The sequence below is a fragment of the Schistocerca piceifrons genome, chromosome 5, assembly GCF_021461385.2.
Source record: "Schistocerca piceifrons isolate TAMUIC-IGC-003096 chromosome 5, iqSchPice1.1, whole genome shotgun sequence".
In the NCBI taxonomy this organism is placed as follows: domain Eukaryota; kingdom Metazoa; phylum Arthropoda; class Insecta; order Orthoptera; family Acrididae; genus Schistocerca; species Schistocerca piceifrons.
The window spans coordinates 708,808,555-708,822,635 of record NC_060142.1 but is presented as its reverse complement, the minus strand read 5'-3'; the positions used below and the strand labels follow the sequence as shown (position 1 = coordinate 708,822,635).

General features: G+C 40.3%; 1 protein-coding gene across 1 annotated transcript in view; it reads left to right on the top strand.

Annotated features, from left to right (window-relative positions):
- LOC124799214 (laminin subunit alpha-1) overlaps positions 1-14,081 on the top strand; it is a 216,601-nt gene that overhangs the window by 166,735 nt on the left and 35,785 nt on the right. Inside the window, exon 30 of the mRNA XM_047262749.1 lies at positions 11,456-11,618. Coding sequence (XP_047118705.1) covers positions 11,456-11,618 — 163 coding nt within the window. The remainder of the gene's footprint in view (positions 1-11,455; positions 11,619-14,081) is intronic.

Below are 14,081 nucleotides of genomic sequence, written 5' to 3'. Positions count from 1 at the left end.
CCACGCTGTAGCCCCAATCTCGCCCCCCTCGCCCCCAGTGGCTTCTTTTTGTCCCTCGGATGAAGAGATACCTGAAAGGGAAGCAGTTTGACAGCATTGCAGCGGCCAAAAAGGCTTTGACAGAGGTTTAGAAAAGCATTCTGGTTAAGGAGTTCCAGGGAGCTTACCAGCAGTGGAAATCTCATTGGCAGAGGTGTGTGAATTCTCAAGGCACCTATTTTGAAGAATTTTAGTCCAATGTATGAAAGTATTCAATAAATTTTGTGTTTTGAGATCAGTCTTGAAACTTTATTTACACATCCTGTATATTTAATGCATTTCACACTGAGTGGTTTGGAATACTACATAAGTTGTTTTGGTGCCATGTTAAAACATTGTTTTGTAGTAGATATGTATTTTAATTTTCAGTAATCAGGACTGCTTTGCTTTCAATTTGCTCCTATGTCATACTTGTGCTGATAATTCCAATGTTATACTTATTCATTAAAAGTGACTGATTAACATTTTGCAGGAAATCATTCAAGAATGTATAGTTACTAACCCAAGTACAGCCCAAGTACCATATTTAACAGATGTCAGCACAGAGCTGTAACTAATTATATTTCTATAACAACAAAAATAATCAATTGTTGATAATATAATGTAAATGGACAGATAAAAAAAATTTACTCACCAAGTGGCGCAGTGGAACACACACACACACACACACACACACACACACACACACAAATGGATTTCACTTTCACAAGCTTTTGGAGCCAGTGGCCCCTTCTTCTGGTGGAAAAGTTGAAGGGGAAGGAAGAGGGCTGGCCGTTGTGGCCAAGTGGTTCTAGGCGCTTCAGTCTGGAACCGCGCCACCACTACGGCCGCAGGTTCGAATCCTGCCTCGGGCATGGATGTGTGTGATGTCCTTAGGTTAGTTAGGTTTAAGTAGTTCTAAGTTCTAGGGGACTGATGACCTCAGATGTTAAGTCCCATAGTGCTCAGAGCCATTTGAATCATTCTTTTTTGAAGGAAGAGAGGTGAAGGAAAGTGACTGGAGAGGTTTAGGGAAGGGAATAAAGATGTCACCCAGAACCCCGGGTCAGGGGAGACTTAATGGGCAAGACGAGAAGGGAAGACTGATTGTTGGAGACTGCACTGGATGATTGGGTTTGTGGATCTTAGGAAGAAGGTGAAAGGTGATGGAGGGGGTAAGAAGTTCTATGGTTTGAGGTGTAAGTCCTTGCGAAGGGCCTGAGATTTTTAGGAGGGGCTGCAGGTCAGTTTGAACCACTGGAATGGGATCTTGCTGACAAGTGCTGTATGTAGAGGTGTGAGACAGCCGGCATAGACCTTAATTAACATGCTCCTGTCACTCAAGTACCACAGTGGCAGATCCTTTGTCTGCTGCTGGGGGGGGGGGGGGGGGGGATAATGATGGAGTCAGCAGCTTTTAGGGAACGTTGTGCCTGGAATTCTTTAGAGGACAGGATAGGGTCGTGTTTTAGAGACATGAAGAAAGGTTGTGAAGCAATGCTGGATGTGAGGAATTCTTGGAAAGCTGATAAGGGATGATTCTGAGGTATTGGGATGGATCAAGTTAGTATCATGGTCGGAACTGTTCAAGGCAGGGTTCAATGTCACTTTTATTGTTGGGAAGGTTTTCGGTTTGGGTTGCAAAGTGATATTTCCAGTTGACATTACTCATAAAGAAAAGTAGCTCTTTCACCAAAGCAGCATGGTTAAATGCAGGTTTAAGGTTGAAAGTGAGACCCTTGGATAATAAAGATAATTCAGGCAAGGAGAGTGCATTGGATGAGAGGTTAAGAATACTGTACTGTTGTAACTGGTGCTCGTGATTATGAGTTATTATAGGTCTGTGGGGCAGTGGTGAAGGCTTTGGGATGTTAAGGAGGTTGGCCAAGCTTTTTAGGAGAGGAGTGGTGGTTGATGGCATGGCTGTTTGGGGAGCTGCAGAGGGACAGGAAGGGAAACACCACTGTTGAGGTAGTTTAGGAGAAGGTGGGATAGCTGTTTTAGGTGAAGTCTGGCATGTTGTTGCAGTCTGAAGTTGGCTTCGCAGATTATACAGTCCAGGGAAACCTAAGGCCTCTCGCCAGGACTTACACCTCAGTCCATAGAACTTCTTATTTCACCCAAACCACACACCTTCTTCCTAAGATCTGCAGACCGAGCGAGGTGGCGCAGTGGATAGCACACTGGACTCGCATTCGGGAGGACGATGGTTCGATCCCGCGTCCGCCCATCCTGATTTAGGTTTTCCGTGATTTCCCTAAATCGCTCCAGGCAAATGCTGGGATGGTTCCTCTGAAAGGGCACGGCCGACTTCCTTCCCTAATCCGATGAGACCGATGACCTCGCTGTTTGGTCTCTTCCCCCAAACAACCAACCAACCTAAGATCTGCAAACCCAGTCATCCTGGTTGTCCTTTAGTTGCTGGTTTCAAAGCACCCACTAAATGTATATATGCCTTAGTTGGTCAACACCTGCAACCCATAGTACAAAGACTACCCTCCTATTATTAGTATTTACATTTTTTGGCCTTCATTGGACCACTCTAGCCAACTTTATACAAAGAATTTTGTCAGTTTCCTGTCAGCCCAGTACTTCTTCATTCTCTCGGATCTCATCCTTCTTTCTTCATCGGAAATCACCCTTCCTATTGTCTGTTTGTTGAATCTCGTTTGCATTCTGGTTTGTTTGTCTGTGAGTTTCCTGATTTAGTCAGTTTTGTTTCTTGGGTCTTCCAATGTAATCTGTAGCTCATCCATATCTTCCTTGATTTCTGTAATCCACTTAATGTTGCACTTACTGTTCCACATTTTTTCTGTTATTGTCCTGATAATCCTGTTCTCTCTTGTTCTGATTAGATGTCTGAAAAATGAAATACATTTCTTCTGATTGTACTCATTACCGGTTCTATTTCCTTGTAGACTGTTTCATTTGTAGCTACTCTCCAGTGTCCATCTTTCTGGTACGATTTGTTGATGCACATTCTGATGATGATTCTTCTCTCTATTTTGAGTATTTTGTCTATTTGCGCAGTGTTAGTTGTTTTGAAGATGGTTTCACTTGCATATGTTATTTCTAGTTGAGTGACTGTTTTGTAGTGTTCTAATTTTGTTGCTATCGACAGGCTCTTTTCGTTGTAGGTTTTCTTGGTGATATATTGTGCTCAAGTCAATTTGTTTATTCTGTTATGCCATGTTGGCTTTTCATTGAAGTTATATGTTATGATTTCTCCCAGATATTTAAATTTATCTACAATTGTCATTTCTTGGTTTCCTGTGGCAACTGTGTTTGAGGGTGGGTCATTTAACATGATGACTGTTTTTTCAAAGGATATTCCAAGACCAATTTTCTGTCTATTTCTTGTATATTTAGATAACCTGTTGTTTGGTTTCCTGGATACTGTTGGACAAGAGAGCAAGGTCATCAGCAAGTCCTAGACAATTTAAACTTATGTTTTCTTTGGGTCCTCCAATTTGGATCTTCTTTGGGTTAATCTTGTACCATTCCCTCATTTTGTTGTTGTTGTGGTCTTCAGTCCTGAGACTGGTTTGATGCAGCTCTCCATGCTACTCTATCCTGTGCAAGCTTTTTCATCTCCCAGTACCTACTGCAACCTACATCCTTCTGAATCTGCTTAGTGTATTCATCTCTTGGTCTCCCTCTACGATTTTTACCCTCCACGCTGCCCTCCAATACTAAATTGGTGATCCCTTGATGCCTCAGAACATGTCCTACCAACCGATCCCTTCTTCTGGTCAAGTTGTGCCACAAACTTCTCTTCTCCCCAATCCTATTCAATACTTCCTCATTAGTTATGTGATCTACCCATCTAATCTTCAGCATTCTTCTGTAGCACCACATTTCGAAAGCTTCTATTCTCTTCTTGTCCAAACTATTTATCGTCCATGTTTCACTTCCATACATGGCTACACTCCATACGAATACTTTCAGAAATGACTTCCTGACACTTAAATCTATACTGGATGTTAACAAATTTCTCTTCTTCAGAAACGCTTTCCTTGCCATTGCCAGCCTACATTTTATATCCTCTCTACTTCGACCATCATCAGTTATTTTGCTCCCCAAATAGCAAAACTCCTTTACTACTTTAAGTGCCTCATTTCCTAATCTAATTCCCTCAGCATCACCCGACTTAATTAGACTACATTCCATTATCCTTGTTTTGCTTTTGTTGATGTTCATCTTATATCCTCCTTTCAAGACACTGTCCATTCCATTCAACTGCTCTTCCAAGTCCTTTGCTGTCTCTGACAGAATTACAATGTCATCGGCGAACCTCAAAGTTTTTATTTCTTCTCCATGAATTTTAATACCTACTCCGAATTTTTCTTTTGTTTCCTTTACTGCTTGCTCAATATACAGATTGAACAACATCGGGGAGAGGCTACAACCCTGTCTTACTCCCTTCCCAACCACTGCTTCCCTTTCATGCCCCTCGACTCTTATAACTGCCATCTGGTTTCTGTACAAATTGTAAATAGCCTTTCGCTCCCTGTATTTTACCCCTGACACCTTTAGAATTTGAAAGAGAGTATTCCAGTCAACATTGTCAAAAGCTTTCTCTAAGTCTACAAATGCTAGAAACGTAGGTTTGCCTTTCCTTAATCTTTCTTCTAAGATAAGTCGTAAGGTCAGTATTGCCTCACGTGTTCCAGTGTTTCTACGGAATCCAAACTGATCTTCCCCGAGGTTGGCTTCTACTAGTTTTTCCATTCGTCTGTAAAGAATTCGTGTTAGTATTTTGCAGCTGTGACTTATTAAGCTGATAGTTCGGTAATTTTCACATCTGTCAACACCTGCTTTCTTTGGGATTGGAATTATTATATTCTTCTTGAAGTCTGTGGGTATTTCGCCTGTTTCATACATCTTGCTCACCAGATGGTAGAGTTTTGTCAGGACTGGCTCTCCCACGGCCGTCAGTAGTTCCAATGGAATATTGTCTACTCCGGGGGCCTTGTTTCGACTCAGGTCTTTCAGTGCTCTGTCAAACTCTTCACGCAGTATCATATCTCCCATTTCATCTTCATCTACATCCTCTTCCATTTCCATAATATTGTCCTCAAGTACATCGCCCTTGTATAGACCCTCTATATACTCCTTCCACCTTTCTGCTTTCCCTTCTTTGCTTAGAACTGGGTTTCCATCTGAGGTCTTGATATTCATACAAGTCGTTCTCTTATCTCCAAAGGTCTCTTTAATTTTCCTGTAGGCGGTATCTATCTTACCCCTAGTGAGATAGGCCTCTACATCCTTACATTTGTCCTCTAGCCATCCCTGCTTAGCCATTTTGCACTTCCTGTCGATCTCATTTTTGAGACGTTTGTATTCCTTTTTGCCTGTTTCACTTACTGCATTTTTATATTTTCTCCTTTCATCAATTAAATTCAATATTTCTTCTGTTACCCAAGGATTTCTACTAGCCCTCGTCTTTTTACCTACTTGATCCTCTGCTGCCTTCACTACTTCATCCCTCAAAGCTACCCATTCTTCTTCTACTGTATTTATTTCCCCCATTCCTGTCAATTGCTCCCTTATGCTCTCCCTGAATCTCTGTACAACCTCTGGTTCTTTTAGTTTATCCAGGTCCCATCTCCTTAAATTCCCACCTTTTTGCAGTTTCTTCAGTTTTAATCTACAGGTCATAACCAATAGATTGTGGTCAGAGTCCACATCTGCCCCTGGAAATGCCTTACAATTTAAAACCTGGTTCCTAAATCTCTGTCTTACCATTATATAATCTATCTGATACCTTTTAGTATCGCCAGGGTTCTTCCATGTATACAACCTTCTTTCATGATTCTTAAACCAAGTGTTAGTTATGATTATGTTGTGCTCTGTGCAAAATTCGACCAGGCGGCTTCCTCTTTCATTTCTGTCCCCCAATCCATATTCACCTACTATGTTTCCTTCTCTCCCTTTTCCTACACTCGAATTCCAGTCACCCATGACTATTAAATTTTCATCTCCCTTCACAATCTGAATAATTTCTTTTATTTCATCATACATTTCTTCAATTTCTTCGTCATCTGCAGAGCTAGTTGGCATATAAACTTGTACTACTGTAGTAGGCGTGGGCTTCGTATCTATCTTGGCCACAATAATGCGTTCACTATGGTGTTTGTAGTAGCTTACCCGCATTCCTATTTTCCTATTCATTATTAAACCTACTCCTGCATTACCCCTATTTGATTTTGTGTTTATAACCCTGTAGTCACCTGACCAGAAGTCTTGTTCCTCCTGCCACCGAACTTCACTAATTCCCACTATATCTAACTTCAACCTATCCATTTCCCTTTTTAAATTTTCTAACCTACCTGCCCGATTAAGGGATCTGACATTCCACGCTCCGATCCGTAGAACGCCAGTTTTCTTTCTCCTGATAACGACATCCTCTTGAGTAGTCCCCGCCCGGAGATCCGAATGGGGGACTATTTTACCTCCGGAATATTTTACCCAAGAGGACGCCATCATCATGTAATCATACAGTAAAGCTGCATGCCCTCGGGAAGAATTACGGCTGTAGTTTCCCCTTGCTTTCAGCCGTTCGCAGTACCAGCACAGCAAGGCCGTTTTGGTTATTGTTACAAGGCCAGATCAGTCAATCATCCAGACTGTTGCCCTTGCAACTACTGAAAAGGCTGCTGCCCCTCTTCAGGAACCACACGTTTGTCTGGCCTCTCAACAGATACTCCTCCGTTGTGGTTGCACCTACGGTACGGCTATCTGTATCGCTGAGGCACGCAAGCCTCCCCACCAACGGCAAGGTCCATGGTTCATGGGGGGTATTCCCTCATTATGTATTCTAAAGCGCAGTCAAATAGCAGGGGTGCCAAGCAATCTCCTTGTCTTCAACCTGTTTTTATGATGAATGGCCCAGAGAGTTCCCCCATGAACTTGACTTTTGATACTGTGTTGGTTAAGGTGAGTTCTATCAATTTGATTAATTTTGTATGGAGCCCAAAATTTCTTAAGATTTTTAGCATTGAAGGTGTATGGATACAGTCATATGTTTTTTTTAAAGTCCACGGGGGTTTTTACTAGAGGTTTATTTCGTTTCTTGTAATATGCTAGGCTAATTTTAAAGTGATGATTGTTCTGCACAGCTTCTCCAAAGTCTGAAGCCTCCTTGGTATTCACCTAATTCTTCCTTCTAGTTGCTTCCCTCCTATATTAAAGATACCAACCATTTCCTAGATTGTCTGAAATGCATGCCCTTCCCACTCCCACCACACACCTTGCTTGTCACCATTGATGCCATCTCCCTCTATAGCAACACGTACATGATCTGTCTGCTACTGAACATTTTCTCAGTCAACACCCACCTAATTCCAAGCCTATGATATCCTTCTTGATCATCTTAATCAACTTTACACCTACCATCAATTACTTCACCTTCGAGAGCAGACATACAAACAGATCAGGGGTATGGCCATGGGAACCAGGATGGCTCCTTCATATGCCAACCTTTCTATAGGTCGCTTGGAGGGGGCTTTCTTGGGATCCTTAAGTCTTTAGCCCTGATTTGGTTTAGATACATTGATGACACCTTTGCTGTATGGACTTTTGATGAGGTTGACCTGTTAAAATTCCTGGAATCTCTAAATACTTTCTCCCAATTAAATTTCACATGGTCCTAATCCAAATCCCATGCCACTTTCCTTGACGTTGATCTCGTTCTCACCAAAGGTCAGCTACAAACTTCTGTCCACATCAAACCCACTAACATACAACAGTACTTACATTTTTATAGTTTCCATCCTTTTCATGTCAAACATTCCATCTCATCCTGCTTTGGAATTCCAGGCAAACATATTTGTTCAGATGCAGACTCTTTAAAGCATTCGTCACCACAGTCACTCCAGCTTTCAATGGACATAATTATCCCAACAGCCTAGTTAAAAAGCAGATTTCCTGGACCATCACCTTCAAGCCTGGTATTGCTGTTCCCTTCAAAAAACAATTTCGGAGCACATCACTTGTCACCCAGTATTATCCTGGTCTTGAATGAATCAATCAGTTACTTCAACAAGACCATAACTTCCTATAATCATGAGCTGAAATGAGATCCATTCTGTCTGAGATTTTTCCCACCACACCTAGAATAGTTTTCCGTCGCCCTCCCAATCTTTGCAATATCCTTGTCATACCCTATGCTCCTTCTGTACCCAGTCATGACCTCATGACCAGATCTGGATTCTTCCCTTCTTCCCACAGACACCGGTTTCTCATAACTCTGCAGGTGACAACTAACACAACATCATGTTCTTCTCGCCACCCACCTGTCCTTAATTTACATGAATTCTTTCCGTCTCAGCATATATTCTCAGTAACTACTCCTTTCTTCACTCCGTTTCAGTTTTCTACATCTTTCATTTTCTTACTTATCTATTTTACACCGTCTCCCCTCCCACCTGTTACATAAAATGCACTTAGCTTTTCACTATTATTAACTCGTGCACAACATTTTAGTAGTAATCTCTGTCTTGCATATTACCCTGTGTTCCACCTTTAAGCTCTCAGGTTTTCAACTCTCATCTGGTGCAGTGCTCAACAATCAGTGTTTCCTTCTCATCCCATCTGCTAAGTCTCCCCTGACCCGTGTTCTAGGTGACTTCTAATCTTTACCCCTTTGCCTAATCCTATGCAGTCTTTTCCTTCACCCCGCTTCCTTCCCCTTCAACTCTTCCACCACAAGAAGGAGCCACTAGCTCTGAAAGTTTGTGAAAGGTAAATCCTTTTGTGTGTATGTGTTCTCCTTCCATTACTTGGTTAGTAGTTTTTTTATTTGATTATATTTCTACCATTAGTAAATCTGGGATCGGTGCACTGTTGCCTTTTTGACATAGAATTTCCTTCGAATCCCATGCTGAAACAGTTTCTCTACACATTTGAAATGGTTCACTCAGCTGAATGCTTCAGAAGTGCACTATCAAAAATCAAGTCTTCTCATGTTTGCCAAGGGAGCTAAAAAGATGACCAACACTGTTGTTGCCATATGTGTTGACTGTTTTTCAATTGGACCCTGTTATGATGAACGTTGTATTTACAGTTTTCTGCAAAAGTAGGAATGAATAATATTTCCCTTTAGTTTCCTAATTCACCTCAGATTCCTAGCTTAAAGACTGTGTGACATTCACCTGCTTTATTTCTTCATTGATAGTCCTCAGTGTTGACGTACTGTGCACTTCTATACTGGCTGAAAAATGGGGGGTGGGGTGGGGGGAGTGTTGAAGTTCAACACTGACTACTGGAAATGATGTAGCCAAAAGTTGCACAGTTGCATTTCACAGTTCTTTACTTTCACTGTTCACAACCCCCCCATATTACACTGTTATATGACCAGTTCACTATTGGTAAACTTTGATAAACCTCATTAATAGGTTGCAGGCAAACATCAGCATACTGCTACAGTAGTTTATGCTGTTGAACACCTATGAGCAATAAAAACCTAACCACACAGTTCACAGTTCATGCAGAATAATAAGCTATGTGTGACACTATTTCTCAAATAAATTTAACAGACACTGTCATTGTTTTAACCCACGACCTCTTTGTGTTAAACTGATTCCACTGTTAAGTTGATGCATTGTTGTTACTTGAAACAGTACATAATTTCCCACTGTGGGCTGACTGTCACGGGATCAAGAATTGGGCCTTTATATATCCTCTTAATAATAGGCACTGAAACTATACATTGTTCGATGTTTAAGTTACAGAAATTACAATTAAAACATTCCTTTAACTGAATACATCAAAAAATTCATTCTTTTTAACACTTTAATCGACCACAAAAGTTAGGCCAAATTATTTGTTTAAATAATGACATTAACACATCCAAAAACAAAGATGACATGACCCACCACACGAAAGCGCTGGCAGGTCGATAGAAACACAAACACACACGCACAAAATTCCAGCTTTCGCAACCCCGTTAAAACCTGTGGGAAGCGGCTAAAAATGATCAATGATGTGTGAAAAAACGGAAATGGAAATAAAGCGAAAGTTATTAGAACTAGCCGAAATGGTTGTTTAATAGGTGAAAGGAACTGTTTGTGAACTGTAAACGGTGGATTTTATAGCGGCGGTAGTGTTGAAAGCGGAAAAAAAATTTTTTTGGTAATGGCAGCCATGTGTGGTTCGGATGTAAGGAAGGGACTTCTTGGCATACTATGGGTGCAGCTGTCGAAGTGGAGTTATAGCTGGTGTTTGGTAGATTTGGTATTGTCAGAGGTACTGATGTTGCCATCTTTGAGGTGAACGTTTGGTTGAGTAGGACCAGGTGAAGCAAATGGGGGAGAAGGTATTGAGGTTCTGAAGGAATGTGGACATGAATAGATTGGTATTGGATGGTGCCATGCGGCTGCCCGTAACCATATCCCAGATTTCTTTATAGGTAATGCCTTCAAAGGAGAAGTAATTGTGAATGAGGATATAGTTGGCCATGGTGGCTAGGAAGGAGGTTGTTGGTTTGGAATCTGTCAGGCTTTGGGAAAGATAGTGTTCAATAGTGATAAGGCCATGGGCATTAATGATGTTAGTGTAAAGGCAGGTGCCATCAATAATGACGAGCAGGAATTATGTGGTAAAGGAACAGGAATTGTGGAGAGTCAGTGGAGGGAATGGCAGGTGTCTTTTATACAGGAGGGTAGGTTGTGGGTAATAAGCTGAAGATGTTGGGTCTACAAGAACAGAGATTTTCTCAGTGGGGGCACAGAAACTGGCCACAATGGGGTGTCTTATGTTGTTGGGTTTATGATCTGTAGGGAACATGTACAAGTGTGGGTTGTGGTAGGGGTAAATAAAATGTCTTCTGACTAGGGCCTCCCGACAGGTAGACCATTCGCCGGGTGCAAGTCTTTCGATTTGACACCACTTCGGCAATTTGCGCGTCGATGGGGATGAAATGATGATGATGAGGACAACACAACACCCAGTCTCTGAGCTGAGAAAATCTCTTACCCAGCTGGGAACTGAACCCGGGCCCGTAAGATTGACATTCTGTCACACTAACCACTCAGCTACAGGGCGCAGACGTGGTAGAGGTGAGGAGAGAGATGGACTCTGGGAAGAATTTCTGGGATATGCCTAAGGATTTGGGGAGAGACTGGAGATATTGCTGGATTTCTGGAATGGGGTCACTGTGGCAGGGTTTGTAGGTGGAGGAATGTGATATCTGGAGGAGTCCTTCTGCTGGGTAATCTTTGCGGTTCAAAACAAAAGTGATGGAGGCTATGTCAGTCTTTTTTGTGCCTATCTGTGACCGGCAACTCCACTGTATGGTGAGCTGCAACTATCCTTTACATAATGTTGTTAGCTGTCCTTCAGTTAATTTCTTTAATCTTATTTTACTTTTAGTCAGTAACAGTTCTTTCTTTGCCAACGAATACTAGAAATATTCCATTTCATTTTCTTATTCCAGGTTAAGAGGTATGAGACATTCAAAGGGTGTATACGCCATCTGACAATTAATGGGCAAACAGAAGATCTTGTTGGACCAAAAGCAACCCATCACAAAGTTGGACAGTGCTTTCCTCGTGTGGAAGCAGGGTCTTACTTTTCTGGAGATGCCTATGCTATTTACAGTAAGTGCAGTATTTGTAGAGTAGATGAAAAGCTGTTACCAGCTTATAATATTTTATAATTTTGCAGGTGATAATTAACTTGGAAAATATATGATTTGAGGGTCTTTATTCTGTGGCATAGTTTTTTTCCTTAAAAAACGGAGAGAGACAAAACATGTTTTGGTATGACCATGCATTTTGTTACACTGCTTTCAAAAGTTTTCTGAGCTGGTTTATAAACATGCTTATTGCAGTTCATAAAAGGTTTAAAAGCGTTCACAGGTAATGTGTACTGAACTCTCTCCAATAAGAAACTAGTGTAAAACTGACCATACAATCGTAAAAACAAATTATGTTGTGTGTTATACATTTATTAAGGAATACAAAATTAATCAACAATTCAACAAATTCAAATATTTATAAGACTGATATGGAATTGATGCTTTTTAGTTAAGAGAGCTGTCCATTATAGAAATCGCTTGAAACCTTAGTTTCGGCATGTGAATCGGTTGCTATCACATGTTTACACATTTGCATCTCCAATATTTTTTTGTCCTTTTACTTTGTCATTACATTTGAATAAGTGAGGGAAATAGACATGTCTAATGACCATCTGAATGAACCACAGAAAGGTGCTCAAGGTAAAACAGCTTGTGTTCTTTGGCAAATGTTACACTCATGGAAAGCTTATGCAGAACTGTTTGCGTGAGAGTTTAAGATTGGTTTGGTAAAACCTCCAGCAAAGTCTGCAGTGCAAAACTTACTGGCAAAATGACACAAGATGACATGTTCATTCACCAGGCTCAATTCTCAGTCAGTCATATTGTAAATATTTTTGCAACTAATTTTATTTTGCCTATCGTGTGCAGCTTGTGGGACAACTTTTTCTGTGCTAATGCAATGTTTAATTTTAATGAGATTTTTATGTTAAGTTATGATACAGTGAAGGTGAAGTTTATTTCCATTCTTCATAATGCATGCCAAATTATTATTTCTGGAATTTAGCATGAATTGATATGTCATTCATCTAACATTCTAGCTCATTTCAAAATGTTCCATGGTGTTCAGATCAAGACCTTGAGTGGACAAGTCAAGCAAATCTTAGTTTTCTCAGACTTATTTTGCTAACATAAATATTATCACACAGAGGAAAAAAGATATAGTTCTATACTGTAGTTTAAAATCTTTAATAAATGACTCTGGTTCAAAGTGAGAACAAGTGCAAAAATGTTCATGCAGTAGTTCAGTGGGAGAGTTAAATTACAGTTACAAATGCTCTGAAGTGGGGTTTTGAAACAGCATAATAAAAGACAGAAGGGTCGTGTGAGAAATTGAGAGAGATCATATCAAGACAAAAACTGAGACAGTGTAGGAAAAAGCAAGAAAACTGAAACAAGTTGAAAATAGTAACTCATAAAGCATCAAAATTATGCAATAAGAGATTGAAAACTAATCATGCTCAAAGAAAAACCGAGTGAAAACAATCACAGATTGCATGAAGGGTGAGTCTCAGTCCACACATGTTAAGTCTCTCCTTCATAATCAGTGTTTCTATGCAGTGTGATAAATCAGTGAGACATTACAAAAATAGTAAATAAGAAATAATGAAATATGATGTATAAGCAAAAGATAATATCAAATCTACACCTACATGGCTATTCTGTAAATCACACTTAAGGCAAATCACACTCAAGTGCCTGAGAGAGAGTTCACCAAATCACCTTCACAATAGTTCTCTGTTATTCCACTCTCAAACAGCACATGGAAAAAACGAACACCTATATCTTTCTGTGTGAGCTCCGATTTCCCTAATTTTGTGCTATGTAATATTTTGTGTAATGTAATATCTTGTATAGACACCTTTAATTAACCTGACACGTTCCACATCATTATGAAGTGTCATATTCATGATCTATGGAACAAGTACTAATCTAATCTAATCTTTATTATGATGATCATTTCACCCTTTGTCGGTCACCGTCAACAAAGTACTTTCACATTCAGAAGAGAATAAAATGTGCTGCCCTTTGAACTTTCTCAATGTTAATCCTATCTGGTAGGGATCCCGTACTGTGCAGCAGTACTCCAAAAGAGGATGAACAAACATAGTGTAGACTGTCTCTTTAGTAGCTATGTCGCATCTTCTAAGCGTTCACCTTCTCCAGAACATTTTCTGTGTGTTCTTTCCAATTTAAGTTGGTTCTAATTCTAATTCTTAGGTATTACTCTTAGCACTCATATGGATGACCTCACACTTTTTATTAATTAGTGTTGATTGACAATTTTCTCACCATACACATATCTTACATAAATCGTTTTGCAATTGATTTTGAGCTTTTGATCACTTTACTAGATCATCGGCAAACAATCTAAGATGGCTGCTCATATTGTCTCCAAATGATTAATATAGATAAAGAAAAACAGAGCACCTATAACGTTATCTTGGGGAACAGCAGAAATTGCTTCTGTTGTACTCAATGAGTT